Below are 16,150 nucleotides of genomic sequence, written 5' to 3'. Positions count from 1 at the left end.
CCATCGTAGCAGTCCGTCCTCCGCCAGTCCAAGGTCGTGCCAGCTAAGTCTGGAAATACATTCCTTCCTACACGCGCTGCACCAAGTTTACCAATTTTATGAACTTTGGCCTATTGTTTTCTTTAAAGCTCATCTTTGTCAGAAGATTATCAAGTCCTCATTTTCCATTAAGCAAACCTCACACGATTTATGGAACATAGGAAAACGACCACAATAAAAAATTAAAACCCTATAGTAAACTGTAACTGTAGGAAAATCACTTTTCCTTCTCAAACTTGAGAAACATTTCTTCCATAGAAACAATAGTATTTTCCTATAATTCAAAAAGGAGTTCCTAAAATAAAAACTTCCTGACGTCTATAAAAACCCATTTAGCACAATCCTAAATTCGCTTGTGGAGCTGATAGCAGTAACACACAGATTTCTTAGAAGTCCACACTGGTGACTTTTTAACCATCTCACAGCAAAAATAAATGCTCCAAAGGTCAAAACAGAAACAAAAGTTTATTCTCCAAGACCTAGTCCCAAAGCAGGCCATTTATTTTTAATGTATGTACTCCTTTTCATTTCTGAGTTACTGATCATGATAATTGTTCAGCTAAACAAATGATGAGAATTTATTCACAAGACGTGTAAGAATGGGTTGTGTATAACTTTACTCGCTCATTATTTAGTACAGAGTATTTATTGTATGCCAAATTCTGTAAACCATGCTTGAAAATATATTTCTAAAAGAAGAATTCAGGCAGGAAAACCTTCTCATCTCTTTGCCAGGAAAAAAATGGGAATGTTAGCTTTGTTATCTAAAACTAAGGCTTAGATTTCTTCTAGATAGTTTTCGCAGCTTTAGTACATAATGACCTAAATTGCTCAGAAGCAAGGCAGCACACTTTCGAGATGTTTTCGCTGTGCCCGACTAAAGGTAGCCTCTGGTTTTTCATTACAATGCTCTCAGTCAAATCATAAAAAAGTTGGGTTAAACTCAACTCCAAATTAATACAGCCTACTTCCAGTCCTCTGCCTACAACTAAACGCACTCATCTAGTTTTCTTTCCATTTGGAAAAAGATTAATGAAGGTCATCAGCCATTAGGACCAGATGGCTCAAGTGTACTGTAAGGAAATACCAGGCATTCTCCCATGGACTTGTTTATCAGCTCACGGGCACATGTCGGTTGAGGCTGTACAAATATTATTGCCCATTCTTTTTCCATCCATGTGAAACTAGAAGTTTTAAGGCCTACGGAAGGCAAGCATCACTCTTACAAGTAACTCCCCAACACAAAGAAAGGGGGCCAACCTAGTGACCAAAGAAGTGTTTGGTGCAACAAACACCAGTAGGGCAATTATGTTCACTTCTCATGGTTGACGTCGAACAGTTAAATAAGTAATTTGAGATCAGAAGTTTAAATAAAGATAAGGTCTACATTAATTGTGAATGTACATTAGTGAATTCATGCACTCAATATGCTAAATTTTGTATTGGCAAAGTTTCTCTCCTTCACCAAACTCTAGCCAGGCTCCTTTGAGCCCTTGCTCGACTAGGCCTCAACCTTGTCTACCAAGACCTGAACAAATACTAACTCAGTTTCTTAACAGCTCACGGCCACACATCCCTAGGATGACTCCAACCGCCCACCCCCCCTTAAAGTGCCTGCCTGAGAAAATTCAAGGCTGCCAAAAGAATTTACTGTTTGTTCCAGCCAACACCTGAAGATAGGGCCCCTGTCTCCCAGCTTCAGTGGGAGGGTAGAGCCTACCTTGGATAAATGCCAGTTAGCAAACTCGGATGAGTTTCACATGGACCAACCTCCCCCTTGGTTTTGGTACTTCTTTCACTTTCGCCTCTACCGAGCTCCAGCTCATCCCAAAATGCCCAGTCCCCTCTGTACAAATTGAAGTTGTGTTGAGTTTACACTGGACTCTTTTCCCTATTAAAATACTGTAGTACAGACCAAAATCTGTCCTTACTGCCTTAAGTCGTGTCTGGCTTCACTGTCCTCTGACGGTGTGTAATTGGTTATACTTGTGCTCACACACATGTGCTGGTAATGTAAAGAAGAAAAAAATAGGACAAGGTATTGTTTAACCCCGGGGTTGGTAAACTTTCTATGAAAGACCAGATAGTAAATCTTGTAGGCTTTGTGGGCCACTAGGTCTTGTTAGTATCTATTAAACTTTGCTGTTGCAGAGTGAATGCAGCCCCAGACAATATGTAATGCATGAGCTTAGCTGTGTTTTCTTTTTTAAAGATTTTATTTATTTATTCATGAGAGACAGAGAGAGGCAGAGGCAGAGGGAGAAGCCAGCTCCCCGCTGAGCAGGGAGCCCAATGCAGGACTCAATCCCAGGACCCTGGGATCACGACCTGAGCCGAAGGCAGATGCTTAACCGTCTGAGCCACCCAGGCGCCCAGCCTAGCTGTGTTTTAATAAAACTTTATGAATACTGACACTTTAATTCCATACTATTCTTCTTTTTTTTTTTTTAAAGATTTTATTTATTTATTTGACAGAGAGAGACACAGCAAGAGAGGGAACACAAGCAGGGGGAGTGGGAGAGGGAGAAGCAGGCCTCCCGCTGAGCAGGAAGCCCGATGCGGGGCCAGATCCCAGGACCCCAGGATCATGACCTGAGCCGAAGGCAGACGCTTAACGACTGAGCCACCCAGGCGCCCTTGATTTTTTCTTAACCACTAAAACAATTTTTAATTTTAAAAACCATTCTTAGCTCACATTCTATACCAAAACAGTCAGCAAGTCAGATTTGGCCCACAGGCCATAGTTTGCCAACCCCTGGTTTAACCTATTTATACTTTTCTTTCCTTGCTATGATTAGCTCCCGAAGTTCAAGATCATTTGATGGTAAGGTTAGTAGATTTGGGGGCCATATTCTCAAAAACTCAAAAATGCTCTCAATTTTCTTTATTGAGACAACTATGAAATCAGTGATTTTAAGTCAATTCTTTTTTTAAAAAATATTTATTTATTTGCGCGTGCGAGAGAGCGAGCATGAGGAGAGGAGCAGAGGCAGAGGGAGAAGCAGACTCCCTGCTGAGCGGGAAGCCCGATGCGGGGCTCAATCCCAGGACCCCAGGATCATGAGCTGAGCCAAATGCAGACGCTTAACCAACTGAGCCACCCAGGCGCCCTTGTTGTCAATTCTTAAAGATAAATTCCTAGCTCATCAATAATGTATATTCTCTCACAGCTAAACTTCCATGGCAAACTCCAAATGGAATAATAAAGTAATAAAGTCGAACAGTGCATCTGTGTGTGTGTGTGTAAAGAGAGAATGAATAGCTGTAAGGTCCATAAGCAGAAAGTGAAAATTTTGACGTCATGCATTTAAAGTACAAGTAAATTTCACTGCAGGTGAAATTTATCTGTATCAAATTCTGATAGCAAGCAGGTGAAATTCACTTGCCTCAGAGAGAGAAAGGGAGAAAGAGAGAGGAGAGGGGAGAGAAGGGAGGAAGAGAGACAGAGAGAGAGATGCTTGAAATGGTATATAGCCTGAACTAGACATCTTCCCCCCAGAACTGCTAACAATTAGACTTTCAGAGCTGCAAACTAGCAACCCCTGGGAAACTAGAGTTAAATATTCCTAAAACAGGAATCTAGTTCTGTTATGAAACTGTTCATCATTTCACCTCCTGACAGCCACAAAAATCAGCAGAACTCAGAAAGGACTCGGATGATGAGCAAGTAGCATTTCTAATAAAATTCAAATCCAGAGTCTTTGGGGGTTTTTGGTTGCTAGCCTCGAGAGCTCACTATTATCGGCAATATTGATGCAATTATTCAGGTAAAAAGAGAGGAGATGTGAAAAATATGACCTTTTGCATTGCTTCCTTAACTTCTCTTTTCCCCTAGGAAATATTTAATTCTGAATAAGGTAAAGGTAAAAAATAGAAGTTTAGTAGTCTCTAAATAGGTTTTACAGAAGAATCTTAGGAAGCTCTAAATATATAGTTTTATTCTTCCTCAAACGTACGATACTTGTAACAAAATCATTATTACAGATATCACTCACCACTATATGCCACAAAATAGCCCATGCAACCTCATGATAATGTGAAATAAAGCAGCCTCCAAATTTACCTACCACCATAAGGAATAATCTTCATATTAACAGTTGGGACCCAATCATTATCTCAAAGTGTGCCATTTTGCCTCAAGAAGAGACATGAAGTTAAGCTATTCAATCCCTGAAAGCATCCCTCAGTTTAATAACACCCCTATGAGTTTTGGGTTTCACATCACTTCCCTCAGGCAAAGGGGGCATAATCATATGTTTTTCTACTGAACTGCATTCTCCTATAAACATTTCAAAGGGTACATCTGCTTTACAAATGAAATAGTCGATACAAAGAGCAGTAAAAATAAAAATATATGCCTATTTTGTACTATTACTGGTTTATAAGGCAATCATCTGTAATGCTCTCATCTACAAGGATGAAAAATGATATATAACTGTTACCAAGGAAACAGTGAAGTAAAATTGCATGTAAACTATCAAACAGTTTAATAACCAGAAAATTAGAAGAACAAGAAAAAACATCTCCAGATAGAACCACGATACATCGTGCCACCCACGACGGGTGCCATCAAGGGTCACAACTCACCGGCTACTCTGGCGCTCGGTGGTATCGGTTTAAAATGATGACCGTAAGGTGGTACTGAATTCCTGAGGGGAAATTTGAATTCTGCTTTTTTTTTTTTCACATGATTGAAAGGGCAGAGATCCTGGGAACAAGTGGTTAAAAGTGGGTACTTTGAGAAGTCAAAATACTCTGTCAATTCCAGTGTGGACTCATATTCTCTCAATAATTCTCGTAATTACCAGTGTCTTTACTCACAGACAGGACATTCAGCAAATAGCAGGTATGCTTTCCACAGCAAATGCTTTCCGAATCGGCATTTAGAAACTCAAGTTCTTGGGAACCAAAGACAAGGCGAAGGCCCGGGGTAACTGTGTGTGTGTTCACCTCTAAACCACGAGAATTTTAAGCACTCAAGTAACCACGCTGATCAAAGCTAAATCCTTTAGGAAGATTATCCACTCAAAAATCAGGAAAATCCTGCAGGGTAAGCACTTTCATACTTCACCTTTGAGAAAAGAACTTGATTTCTGTAACAGTGTTTAAAACACACACAACATGTGTTTCTACGTGCTGATGACCCTCTACACGTACCGCTATTTCAGCTTGGGGACCATCGCCGAGCTCACACTGAGCCACAAGAAGAATGCCTATGGATGAAAGATTTCTTAATGGGCACATAAGCTCAGAACATGTGCAGCTCCTCTCTTTAGAATAAACACTCTATTTGGATCACGTTAAGGACAGAAAGTGAAATTCGCACTCATTTACTAAATTTTAACCTCTCTTTAAAATAAGATACTAATCCCCCACAGCCTGGCTTGGGTTTTGCAAAAACTCAGATTTGTGAATATCACGAAGGCATGCTGGAATTTAGTAAAATGAATATAAATCATCTTTTCACTGACATACAGCACTGTCTTCTCCCAAACTCCAAAGTTTAAGGACTAAATCTAGGCTCTCGATGTTTTTTTGTTTGTTTGTTTGTTTTTTTAACATTTATCACTCTTAGCAGTTGAGGCCACCAAAATCTATCTTGGTTACTTTAAACGACACCGGTGAACTTGTCTTTCCCTTCGGCAATCTCTGTCCATCACACAGATGGGACCAGGCAATCATTAAACTGTTGCTCACAGCCGTTTGCCATCCATGGTTTGTGATTCGACAGCTGTTTATAAACCAGCCATAGGCAGAAACATGCAGGAAGTTAACAGAACAGAGGTGTGAAGCCATGGCCCTCCGTGACACTGACGTGAAACCAAGCCATTTGCCACCCTACAATCAACCACCGTTTGACATATCCGTCTTCTGATGTGCAGGGCAACCCCTCTTCGTGGGCTACTCCAAGAAAGACATATTTGCCCATCAGCTGTATGCCTCATGTCTACCCAGACTAAGTTACACTGGGGCCCTTTCCCTGGAAAATCTGCTGTGACATTAAGACTGACTCACGTGAGAAGAGAGGGAAGGTAGAGATGGGCAAGAAGAACAAATAAAGACCTGTGGATGCTGGTGAAAGGCACATCTGAAAGGCAACATGCTGACTGAATGTTTCTGAAATGGCCCGAATGTAATGTAGCCAGTCGAAGTCCACATGCATTTCTGACTGTGGCTATCTGAGGCTGCTCAGCCTGTCTGGTGCAATCAACACAGCCCACCCTGACACTAAGGAATAGAGGAAATCCTAGAATTAGTCTCTTGCAATTGCAAGGAAGTCTAAACATCCTGGAAAACTCTTACTGTCTACGTCCTAAGGCCGTGGTGGTAACTGCTATGAAGAGCCAAGCTCAAGGGGCAGAAGGCTCAGCCTTCCAAAGAAGTGGGTGAAAAAGGTGGAGTGTGGTCTTCTAAGACTTCTCCTGGCAGGCCCTTCCGGGTTAAGGCCACACCGGCAGAAGCGCAGACCTACTTCCTGGGTTCGATGAAGACTTTGGAAGCATAAGCAGGGCCGAGAACCGAAGGCGAATGCTCTGACCGGGTACCACCTAGGCAGCCACAAAGTGGAAACGTGCCTCCTCTAGCAGCACTGCCAGAGAAATCTGCCTGAATAGGTGATTTCTCTTCTGTTTCAACAACATGGCCACTTGGAAGCAAATTTCTAAATCTTTCACGGCTTGGGGACTACATAGTTACCCAAAGAAAGGCTAAAGGTCTTTCTCTTCTGGCTCCCTGTCTTCGGCATCTAGGTCACGGCTGGGAACACGGGACAACTTCCCAGGTCAACCTACAAGCTGAGTTTTCAGGGTGTGGAGGTCTAATTTAGGGGGTGGGGGCCAGGGGGCCACTTTTGGTCACTGCTGCTGGGGAAGCAGGGACCCAAACTCTAAGCACTTCTGGCTTTCCCTAGCAGTAGCAATTACAACCCCCTTCTCTTGGCCCTGACTTATACATGTGACCCCAAGCACCAGTGGGGCTTTTCCTAAGGGAAAACAAACTGTCATGAATATTGGTGTGTGCCTGGGGGTGTGCGTCTGTGTGTGTGTGTGTGTGTGTGTGTGTGTGTGTGTGGTCTACAGCCAAGGATACACAAGCCCCACCAGCCAGTGGGAGATAAGTTGAAGGCGGCGGCCCTGACCACCTCGTTTCAGTCCGTCCTTAAGCCCCGCCGCTCTCTCCAGCTTTTGCTTCTCCCCAAGCCTCCCGCAAAATAAAGCACCAAGTTGCCCGCGGCGGCGGCCCTGGGTGCAAAGGAACCGGCGCGGCCCCTACCTCGAGAGCTTTGCAATCTTCACAAAGCTGAAGACATCCATGCAGGCAGCCGGGCACCCCGAGCTCGGAGGCTGCGGCGCCCCTTCTCACGCCAGCAACGGCAGCCCCATGGCCGGCCGGGACCTCAGCGCGCCCCGGGGCTCGAGTGGCGGCGACAGCGGGTGGCGGCGGCGGACCTGGAGAGCCCGCACCTGGAGGCGGTGGCTGCTACCCCCCTCCGGCCGTGAGCTGCGTGTGCATCCCCGAGCAGGACCATTGACGGGCGCCCGTGTTGGAAAACTCAATGGAGAGGGGGCCAGGGAGGGTGCGAGGGGCGGGGGCGGGGAGCGTGGCCCGGGCGGTGCGCCCTGGCCTGCGGGACTGCCGGGCGCCCCGGGGAGGCGAGGCCCGGGCGAGGGGCGCTGCTCCCGCTCCCTAGCCCGCCGGCCCCGCTGCCCCGCGTGCGGAGGAGCGCGGACTGAGCCGGGAGGTGGCGGGCGAGCCTGGCACACGCGCACGCACCCCTCGCGGCACTGCAGCTGCCTCCCTGCCTCCTTCCCCAAGCCGAGTCCCTTCTCCTCTCCCCACCCCCACCCGCGGGGAAGGGGGGGGGCTCTCCTGTCACCAGCTGCGTGTGCCTCCAGATCTGAAAGATCGATCTAACAGTCTCGGGCACACCGGGGACGGTGAACGCTACCCCCTCCCTCCCCAAACCAAAGGAGAGCCGTGCAACCGCAGGTTGCCCAAAGCCTTGGTATGTTCCATAAACAAAACTAGCGATTGGGAAGGAGCAGGGATGATCCCGGCTGGGTGGTTTGTCAAGGGGAAGGGGAGGGAGATGCCCAGCACGGCGGGCTCGGTTTGGAGAGCACAGAGGTCCCACCGCTTCCCCCAACCACTGGAGCTAGACGCGACAGCTGGGCTGGCTGGGAAGGTGTGTCTTTGGACAGCAGCACCGGGGGAGCGTTGGAGAAAGAAGAAAATAAGAACGGGAGGCATTTGGAGGGGCGAGGGCACACACGGCTGCTTCTCACTACAGGGGTCCGGAGATGAGGGTCCCAGAAGCCAGTAGCGGGGAGGGGGGGGGGGGGGGGAGGAGGGGGGAGACGGTTATGAATGGGCTGCAGAATCTAAAGGAAGAGAAGGGACGAGAACGGGGGTCGGAAGGCAGAGCTGAGATGCTTTCTCAAATTGAGCAGCCGGTACCAAAGGAAAAAACCAAAAAACAAAACAAAACAAAACAAAAAAAACCACCTTACTCATAAAAACAAAACCACGGAAACATAAACACTCACCTTAAGCAGAGTAAACTCCAAGTTGCAGCCATGTAGAACTCCTAGCCTTCTCTTTTACATAATTATCTTGGATAATCAGCCCTCTTCATTAACTCAGTTCTCTCTCCCCGGAGCCTCAGGCTTCTCCGGGCCTCTTTTTCTTGTTCTTTCTCTTGGAATCTCAAGGCCTCTTCTCCCAAATCCTTTAAAATCTCTCCCCAGACTCTCTGAAGGTCAGATGGCTGCACAAAGTGTGTGTTCTCCCACCCAGAAGCGTTCACCTGATGGCAGGGCCACTGCAAGGAAAAAGATGCCACCCCCGAAATGTTGGAGGATCTGGCCAGTGCGCTTCTAGCTCTCGGAGGGGATTAGGGAAAAGGAAATAGGTTTAAAGTTCCCAGACTTCTGCTCCTCTCCGGGTCTGTTGCTGTATTTCAAGTCTTCGGTATTGGAGGGAGCCTAGTACTTGCACTTTGTTTTTTTTTAAGGCGTTTCTTTCAAAAAGGAAACATAAAATCGCTAGCAATCAGAAAAAATCTAAATGATGTGAAACTCGGGCATAAAATTACATGATTTAAGAAATAAATAGAATCAATTTTCCTTTAGCTTCTTGCACACAGACTAGTTTCATCTCGTGAACGGGGTCACCACGTATCATCGGAGGAGGCAAGAGGGACCTGGGCTTTTGAACCCCTTACTGTCTGTGTAAAATAACTCTCTAGTTTGGGTCTGCACTGTCCTGTACCTTTTTTAAAGCATTTTTGCATTTGAGTCTCATAGCAACCCTGTCCTATAAGTAAGGCAACGCGTTTAAAAAACAGAAATCTTTTCTTTTTATGCCACCATCTCCACTCCATGTACTCGACGGAGAGATGCGTTTTAAATGTGGGTCAGATAAGGTTACTTGTCCAATCGAAACTCCGCAAAAGCGCTCCATTCCCCTTTGAGCGGAAGTTGGCGCTCCTACGTGACCGAGAAGACCCTAGATGCCTAGCCCTTGAGCTCTCTGACCTATCTCTTCCTCCCCACCTCACCCTCTCCCACTTCCACTCCCCCTCAATGCTAACTGAGCCCCAGCAATACTGGCCTCCTTGCTGCTCTTCAAACTCTGCAGGTATCCTCCCACCTTGGGCTCTTTGCAGTAGTTGTTGCCTCAGCCTGGAATGTTCTTCCCTCAGAGGCTGGCATGCACAGCTCCTTCACCACATCGAGCGTTTGCACAAATACCACTTCCAAAGGGCCACCTCTGAAAAGCCTATTTAAAATTGCGAGCCCCCCGACCCCCGTCCTGGATTCCAGGGCCCATTAACTGGTTTTTGTGGGGTTTTTTCTTGTTTCCATAGCACTTATCACCCACTAATGCTTTATATAATTTATTTTTATGTCTACTGTCTCTTACTTCCTGTCTGATGCTCTTGATGGAATAAAAGCTCCACAAGGGCAGGGGTTTTGGGTTTTGTTTGTTTGTTTGCTTGTTTTCATGGATGGGTCCCACATGCCTAGAAAAGTTCCTTTGAAGTAGAAAGACCTTACTAAATATCTGTTGAATGAATGCATGTTATGCTCATGAGATTCACAGTCAAACCAGCGCTGGCCAAGCATCCCCAGTGGATACTGCTCCATCTCTGGGCTCCTCCCTGATATTTGTCCATCTCCCCACCACTCCTCCATCCCCAAAATCTTTCTTCCTCCTTTAGATTGCTCGTGAGGACAGTGAAGCCCTCACATTCGCCAGCTTTTTTGCCCCTTCACACTTCCTACCTTTCCTGGGGGGGGGGGCACCAACACTGTCCCTCGTCACTGTGTCCACATCTGGCAGCACAAGACCAGCTCTTGATGGGGAAAGGGAGATAAAGCAATGCCTTTGGAAAACATGTGTTCAAAAAGTGCTTCCTTCTGAGAACAGTTCGAATACCCTTCTTAAAAAGATAACGCTATTGGGGCGCCTGGGTGGCTCAGTCAAGTTAAGTGTCTGCCTTTGGTTTGGGTCATGATCTCGGGGTCCTGGGATCAAGTGCCGCATGGGGCTCCCTGCTCAACCGGGAGTCTGCTTCTCCCTCTCCCTCTGCTCGTCCCCCCTGCCCATGCTCTCTCTCTCTCTCAAATAAATAAATAAATAAATAAAAATCTAAAAAAAAAAAGATAACACTATCAATCAAGAATTATTCCAGTTATCAAATAGCTAATTATTCAACAGTGAAAATGACAGGAAACAGGCATTGTGTTTACTTGTAGAGAGACAGCCTCCCTTTAAGACATCTGGTCTACCTGGAACAGCTTGCTGTTTGGGCTTCAATCTGTGCCAATTTGCACACTACAGTTATGAATGGTGCGGATGCCGACTCTCCACAGCCTAATAGCTACCAGGAGAAATAACTGGTTCCTCCAGGTCTTTATACTCCTCTGATATATTTATTGCCTCTTATGTTTTCTAATGGACTGATGTCTCTTTTTTAAGGCAAAGAGATCCTCCCTCTCCTCTGTTTTTCATTAACATACAAATGGAAGACTGCTCCCTTGAAACAAGCTAACACAGCCTCTAAGCCCTTATACCTTTAAGCTCTCCTGGCAGAGAAGCAAAGATTTGAGTAGCTGGTCTCCCAGCTCCGTTCCCTCTCTGTGCCAGGTGTGTGTGGCCAAGGTTGGGATACGTTTCTTTATCTAGCATGAAATGGATCTGCCTAAAACAAACAAAAAACAGAGCGGCATTTGAGTACATATGTGATCTTCTAAAGTTTTATTTTCAGCCTGGATAATCTCTAGGGCCCCTTCCAGAACTTGTAGAGATTTACTCATTGGAAACTGTATTATCTAGCCTTGAGAATCTGTTTAATTTGCTTCACTTGGATCCAAGTGACATTTGGTCATTTCTGAAAACCAAACATAGTTTCAAACACTGTTGGATGTATTCATGAATAAGAGACTTAAGGGCAACACATCCAGAGCAAGTTATTTAATTTTTCTGAGACTCAGTTTCCCCACCTCTAAAATAGAAATGGTAATCCACTCCTACCTTACATAAAATGAGCCCTTGAAGTTGAACAACAATTTAGAGCTGTACACAAGTGAATTGAGTCACACGGATACTAACTCCAGAAGGATTTCCACAGCTGTCTTGAGCCTTGGCATACACATCCTCCTCGACTCATGATGTATAGGGTGTACCTAACCTACCAAACATCCTAACTTAGCCTCCCTTAAACATGCTCAGAATATTTACATTAGCCTACGGCTGGACAAAATCATCTCACACAAGGCCTATTTTATAATAAAGTGTGGAGTATCTCATGTAATTTATTAAATACTGTACTGAAAGTGACCAAGAGCCTGGATGTCTGGGGACAGAATGGCTGTCGGTGTATCTCTTATTGACCCTTGTGATTGCGTGGTTGACTGGGAGCTGTGGCTTGCTGCCCCTGCCCAGCATCACGAGAGAGGACCGTACCACATAGCGCTAGCCCAGGAAAAGATCCAAATTCCAAATTCCAAATTCAAAGTACAGTTTGTACTAAATGCGTATCACTTCTGCACCATTGTAAAGTTGAAAAATCTCAAGTCAAGCCACCGTAAGTCAGGGACCATCTGTACCCTTAGGAAAAGTTTCAGCTGCTAAGAACACTCCTCTGAACGTGAAAACATTTGCTTTGGTTGATCAGAGGTCGGGTGTTCTACCTAAAAATCAGCCTCATTGTTGCCCTAAGCAGGAGCACCCTTCCTGCTCTGTGGGCTCAGGGGAAAGAGGGAGGAATTTCTTCCTCACTGGTAAGGCCTTATCTCAAACTGGTGTCAGGAATTGGCTACTGGGCCAGATGTTCTGTACAGGATGGCAGCTTGGAGTTCTTTTGCTGCAGACTGCAGTAGATAGAGCCCCATGCATTTCCCAGACGGACTGTAGCCTCCTGACCATCTGACTGCAGTCTTGAAAACAGAAGTGACTAAACAAAAGGAAGGTATCTATCAATTCAACGGGTATTGAAGAAATTTCTCCTACGAGGGGCACCTGGGTGGCTCAGTCGGTTAAGCATCAGACTCTTGATCTCAGCTCAGGTCTTGATCTCAGGGTCGTGAGTTCAACCCCATGTTGGGCTCCACGTAAGTAGAAATTTCTCCTATGAGCCAGGCACTGCTCCAGGCGCTGGAGAATACATCAGGCAACAAGACAGGTTTCTGCTCTCACAGACTTCACATTTTAAGAGGAAAGATAGATGATAAACAGCAAAATAAGGGAATACCATAAATAAGAAAAATAGCAGGTGGTGATATACAGAGAATTAAAGTCATTTCTATTGAAAGGTAATGACTAGGTGACTATTTATGGCCCAATGGTCAAGGAAGACCTCTCTATGTAAGTGACTTTTTTTTTTAAAGATTTTATTTTTAAGTAATCTCTACACCCAACATGGGACTCGAACTCACAACCCCGAGATCAAGAGTGGCATGCTCCACCAACTGAGTGAGCCAGGTGCCCCTCTATGTGGGTGACATTTAAAATGAGATAAGATGAACAGGAAGGAGACTGCCACTCAACATTCATGTGGGAAAGCATTCCACACAGAAGGATCAGCAAGGACAAAACAATAACAGAGTCCCTGAATCAGGAACAACTGTTGTTGAAGGCAGCCAGTGTGCCTGAAGGGTATTCTGTCAAATGGAGTGAGAGTGGGAGAATTTGCAGGGGTAGGCAGGGGCGTGATCACATGGGGCACAGAACTCCATAGTAAGCCATCTACCTTTTATTGTGGAATGGGGATCCATAAGAGCATGAAGTGGCAAAATCGGATTTATATTTTGAATAATCATTCTTTTTTTAAAAGATTTTATTTATTTGACAGAGAGAGAGAGAGAAAGAGAGCACAAGCAGGGGGAGCGGCAGGCAGAGGGAGAGGGAGAAGCAGGTTCCCCGCTGAGCAGGGAGCCCAATGTGCGGCTCAATCCCAGGACCCTGGGATCATGACCTGAGCCGAAGGCAGATGCTTCACCGACTGAGCCACACAGGCGCCCCTTGAATAACCATTCTTCTGGGAAGTGAGTGTGGGGACAGAAAGACAACTTAGAAGCCTATCGTGATAATCCAGGCAAGAGATGGCAGTGGCTCAGAAAGGAACATGACGAGGATACGGTGAAAAGTCGCCAGGTTCAGAATATATTTTGAACAGGATCTGTTGATGGATTGGATGTGGGAGGTGAGGACAGCGAGGAATCAAGGATGACTCTGTGATGAAGATTATTTTAAAAATTCTGCTTCACTTTACCAGGTATTGACTATGTAAAAACCAGAAGGGTTTCTCTGCCTCTCTGCTCATTCTCTCAAATGAACAAATAAATCTCTAAAAAGAAAAAGATGCACACTGTTTACACATCTCACCAATTCCACCACGACCACCTAAATCCAAGCCATCATCACTTTCCTGGATAATCGCAATGGCCTACCAACTGGTCTCCTTGTTCCGCCCCCAGAGCCCCCACACTCAACAACGAACGAGCAGGCTTCTCTTAAAATAGCAGGCAGATCACGCCATTTCTCTGCTCAAAACCTCCAACAGTTTCCCCTTCTCACTCACAAGGGCATAGGTGATATGGTTCCTTGTTCCTTTCTGACTTCATAAACTGCCCTTCTCTCCCTTGCTCACATCAACCACTTGGTTGCTCCACTAGTTGGCCGTGAGGCCTGTGCACTTGTTCTCTCTGCCAGGAAAGTGCTTCATCCAGATAGCAGGAAGGCCCTTCTTCTGTAACATTCCATTTCAAATAGAAACACCCTACCCTTCAGACTCCTTACTCCTCTTTCTTTGCTTCATTTTTCTCCGTAGTGCTTCATACCCTAGGATAATTTTAATTTGTTTTTAATTTCCTATTTCCCCTATCAGAATGTAAGCTCTATAAACGTAAGAAAGGGGATCAACAAACATTGTTGGATGAAGGAATGAATGAATGATTGATTGAATCAACTATGTTTCATATAGGTGAAACTATTTAGAGTTGGTAGCAAAGTGAGGATCAGAAGAACCCAGTGTGCTTTGCCACTACACCATCTAACATCTCTCATATCTCAACTAGCCCATAATGGACAGCAGATTGTCAGGGAGAGAAAGGGCAACTGGGGGTAAAGAGGGAATGCTTCTGGAAGGTGGTAATACTGTGCCTTAAAAGGTACATGAGGGGTGCCTGGATGGCTTGGTCAGTTAAGCGTCTGACTCTTCATTTTGGCTCAGGTCATGATCTCAGGGTTGTGAGATCGAGCCCTGTGTTGGGCTCTGTACGCAGCGGGGAATCTACTTCTTTCCCTCTCCCTCTGCTCCGCACCCTGCCCCACCCCCACATGAGCTCTCTCTCTCTCTCTCTCTCAAAAAAATTAAAAATAATATATCTTTTAAAAAAAGTATGTGAAATTTAGTTACCCTAAAGGTAGTGATGTGGGAGAAGCAGGCAAGGGTCAGGTCATAGACTGTATCTTATGGTCAGTGGGTTTCCAACTTTACAGCAAAATGTTTTATCCCAAAGCAATTACTTCCAAGAACCTCAATGCAGAAAGCAAATATAGAGTGGGATTTCCCTGTTTGAAGTGGGAACATAGACCCCAGCCCAAATAGCATCCCCTTTGCTTTCTTCCTTCTTTCCAACTAAGGCATTCCCGTAGGCTCCATATGAACTCAGTTTGAGAACCATGGTGTCAGTGATGGGAGTCACTGACTGGCATGAAGCAGATGATCTAATCAGGTGGTTATTTTAATTGCATCCTTCTTAAGGCTATGAGGAGAAGAATGGACATAAAAAGGCCAATTCAGAGAATATACAAAGAGTCTGTGGCAGAAGGTGAAAGGATGGAGAATTGTGTTGGGGAAAAAACCCAGGAATACATTTTTGATGACATGGGAGAAGGAAGTCAGGGAGGGTCAAGGAACCCTCCAAGTGGCTAACTTGGATGTCTCTGCCATTGGAGATGTCCCTAAGATAGGGGGTGCCTCAGAAACAGTTTTGAAGGGAAAGACGATGAGTTCACTTTGTGACATGTTGACCTTGAGTGAGTGATGTCCATAGGACGTTATATGTACATGCCTGAACCTAAAGAGCAGTTGTGATATGTCAGTGAGCCACCAAACATTTTCACAAAGGGTGTGAATAACGGAGCAATATTCTCTGAGATGGACTAAGCATCTAAAGACAGTGGGATACTTGGGGCAGAGGTGGGGGAATGATGAAATGTGCGAAGGAGATTAAGAGATACAAACTTCCATTATAAAATAAATAAGTCATGGAGATGAAAATACCGCATAGGGAATATGGTGAATAATATTGTAATAACGTTGTATGGTGACAGATGGTGACTACACTTACTGTAGTGAGCACTGAGTAATGTATAGAATTGTTGAATCACTGTGTTGTATACCTGAAACGAATGTATGTCAACTATACTTCAAGAATAATAAAAAATAAATAAAATGCAGAAACATGAAGACAATTGGATTCTTGAGAAGTGAGGTAAAAAGAAACTAATAAAAATAGTAAAAGAAGGATTATTTTAATTTTCTTTCTTTTCGTTTTTTACTTTATACCTTGCTTGCATATCTCAGTATCCTACAGGGGTG

General features: G+C 45.0%; 1 protein-coding gene across 3 annotated transcripts in view; it reads right to left on the bottom strand.

Annotated features, from left to right (window-relative positions):
* The window catches only part of FRMPD4 (FERM and PDZ domain containing 4), an 836,952-nt gene that overhangs the window by 531,689 nt on the left and 289,113 nt on the right, over nucleotides 1–16,150 (bottom strand). The window contains exon 1 of one of the 3 annotated variants that reach the window (XM_032391208.1): nucleotides 8,586–9,186. The exons of 1 other annotated variant lie outside the window; for it this stretch is intronic. In XM_032391208.1, coding sequence (XP_032247099.1) covers nucleotides 8,586–8,617 — 32 coding nt within the window. In that variant the 5' untranslated portion in view covers nucleotides 8,618–9,186. Of the gene's footprint in view, nucleotides 1–7,311; nucleotides 7,577–8,585; nucleotides 9,187–16,150 lie in introns of those variants that run through there. One more of the 3 variants, XM_032391207.1, reaches the window with a different exon arrangement.

The sequence above is a fragment of the Phoca vitulina genome, unplaced genomic scaffold, assembly GCF_004348235.1.
Source record: "Phoca vitulina isolate PV1807 unplaced genomic scaffold, GSC_HSeal_1.0 scaffold60, whole genome shotgun sequence".
Lineage (NCBI taxonomy): Eukaryota > Metazoa > Chordata > Mammalia > Carnivora > Phocidae > Phoca > Phoca vitulina.
Note: the sequence above shows the minus strand (reverse complement) of the source record. Positions and strands in the feature narration are given on the sequence as shown.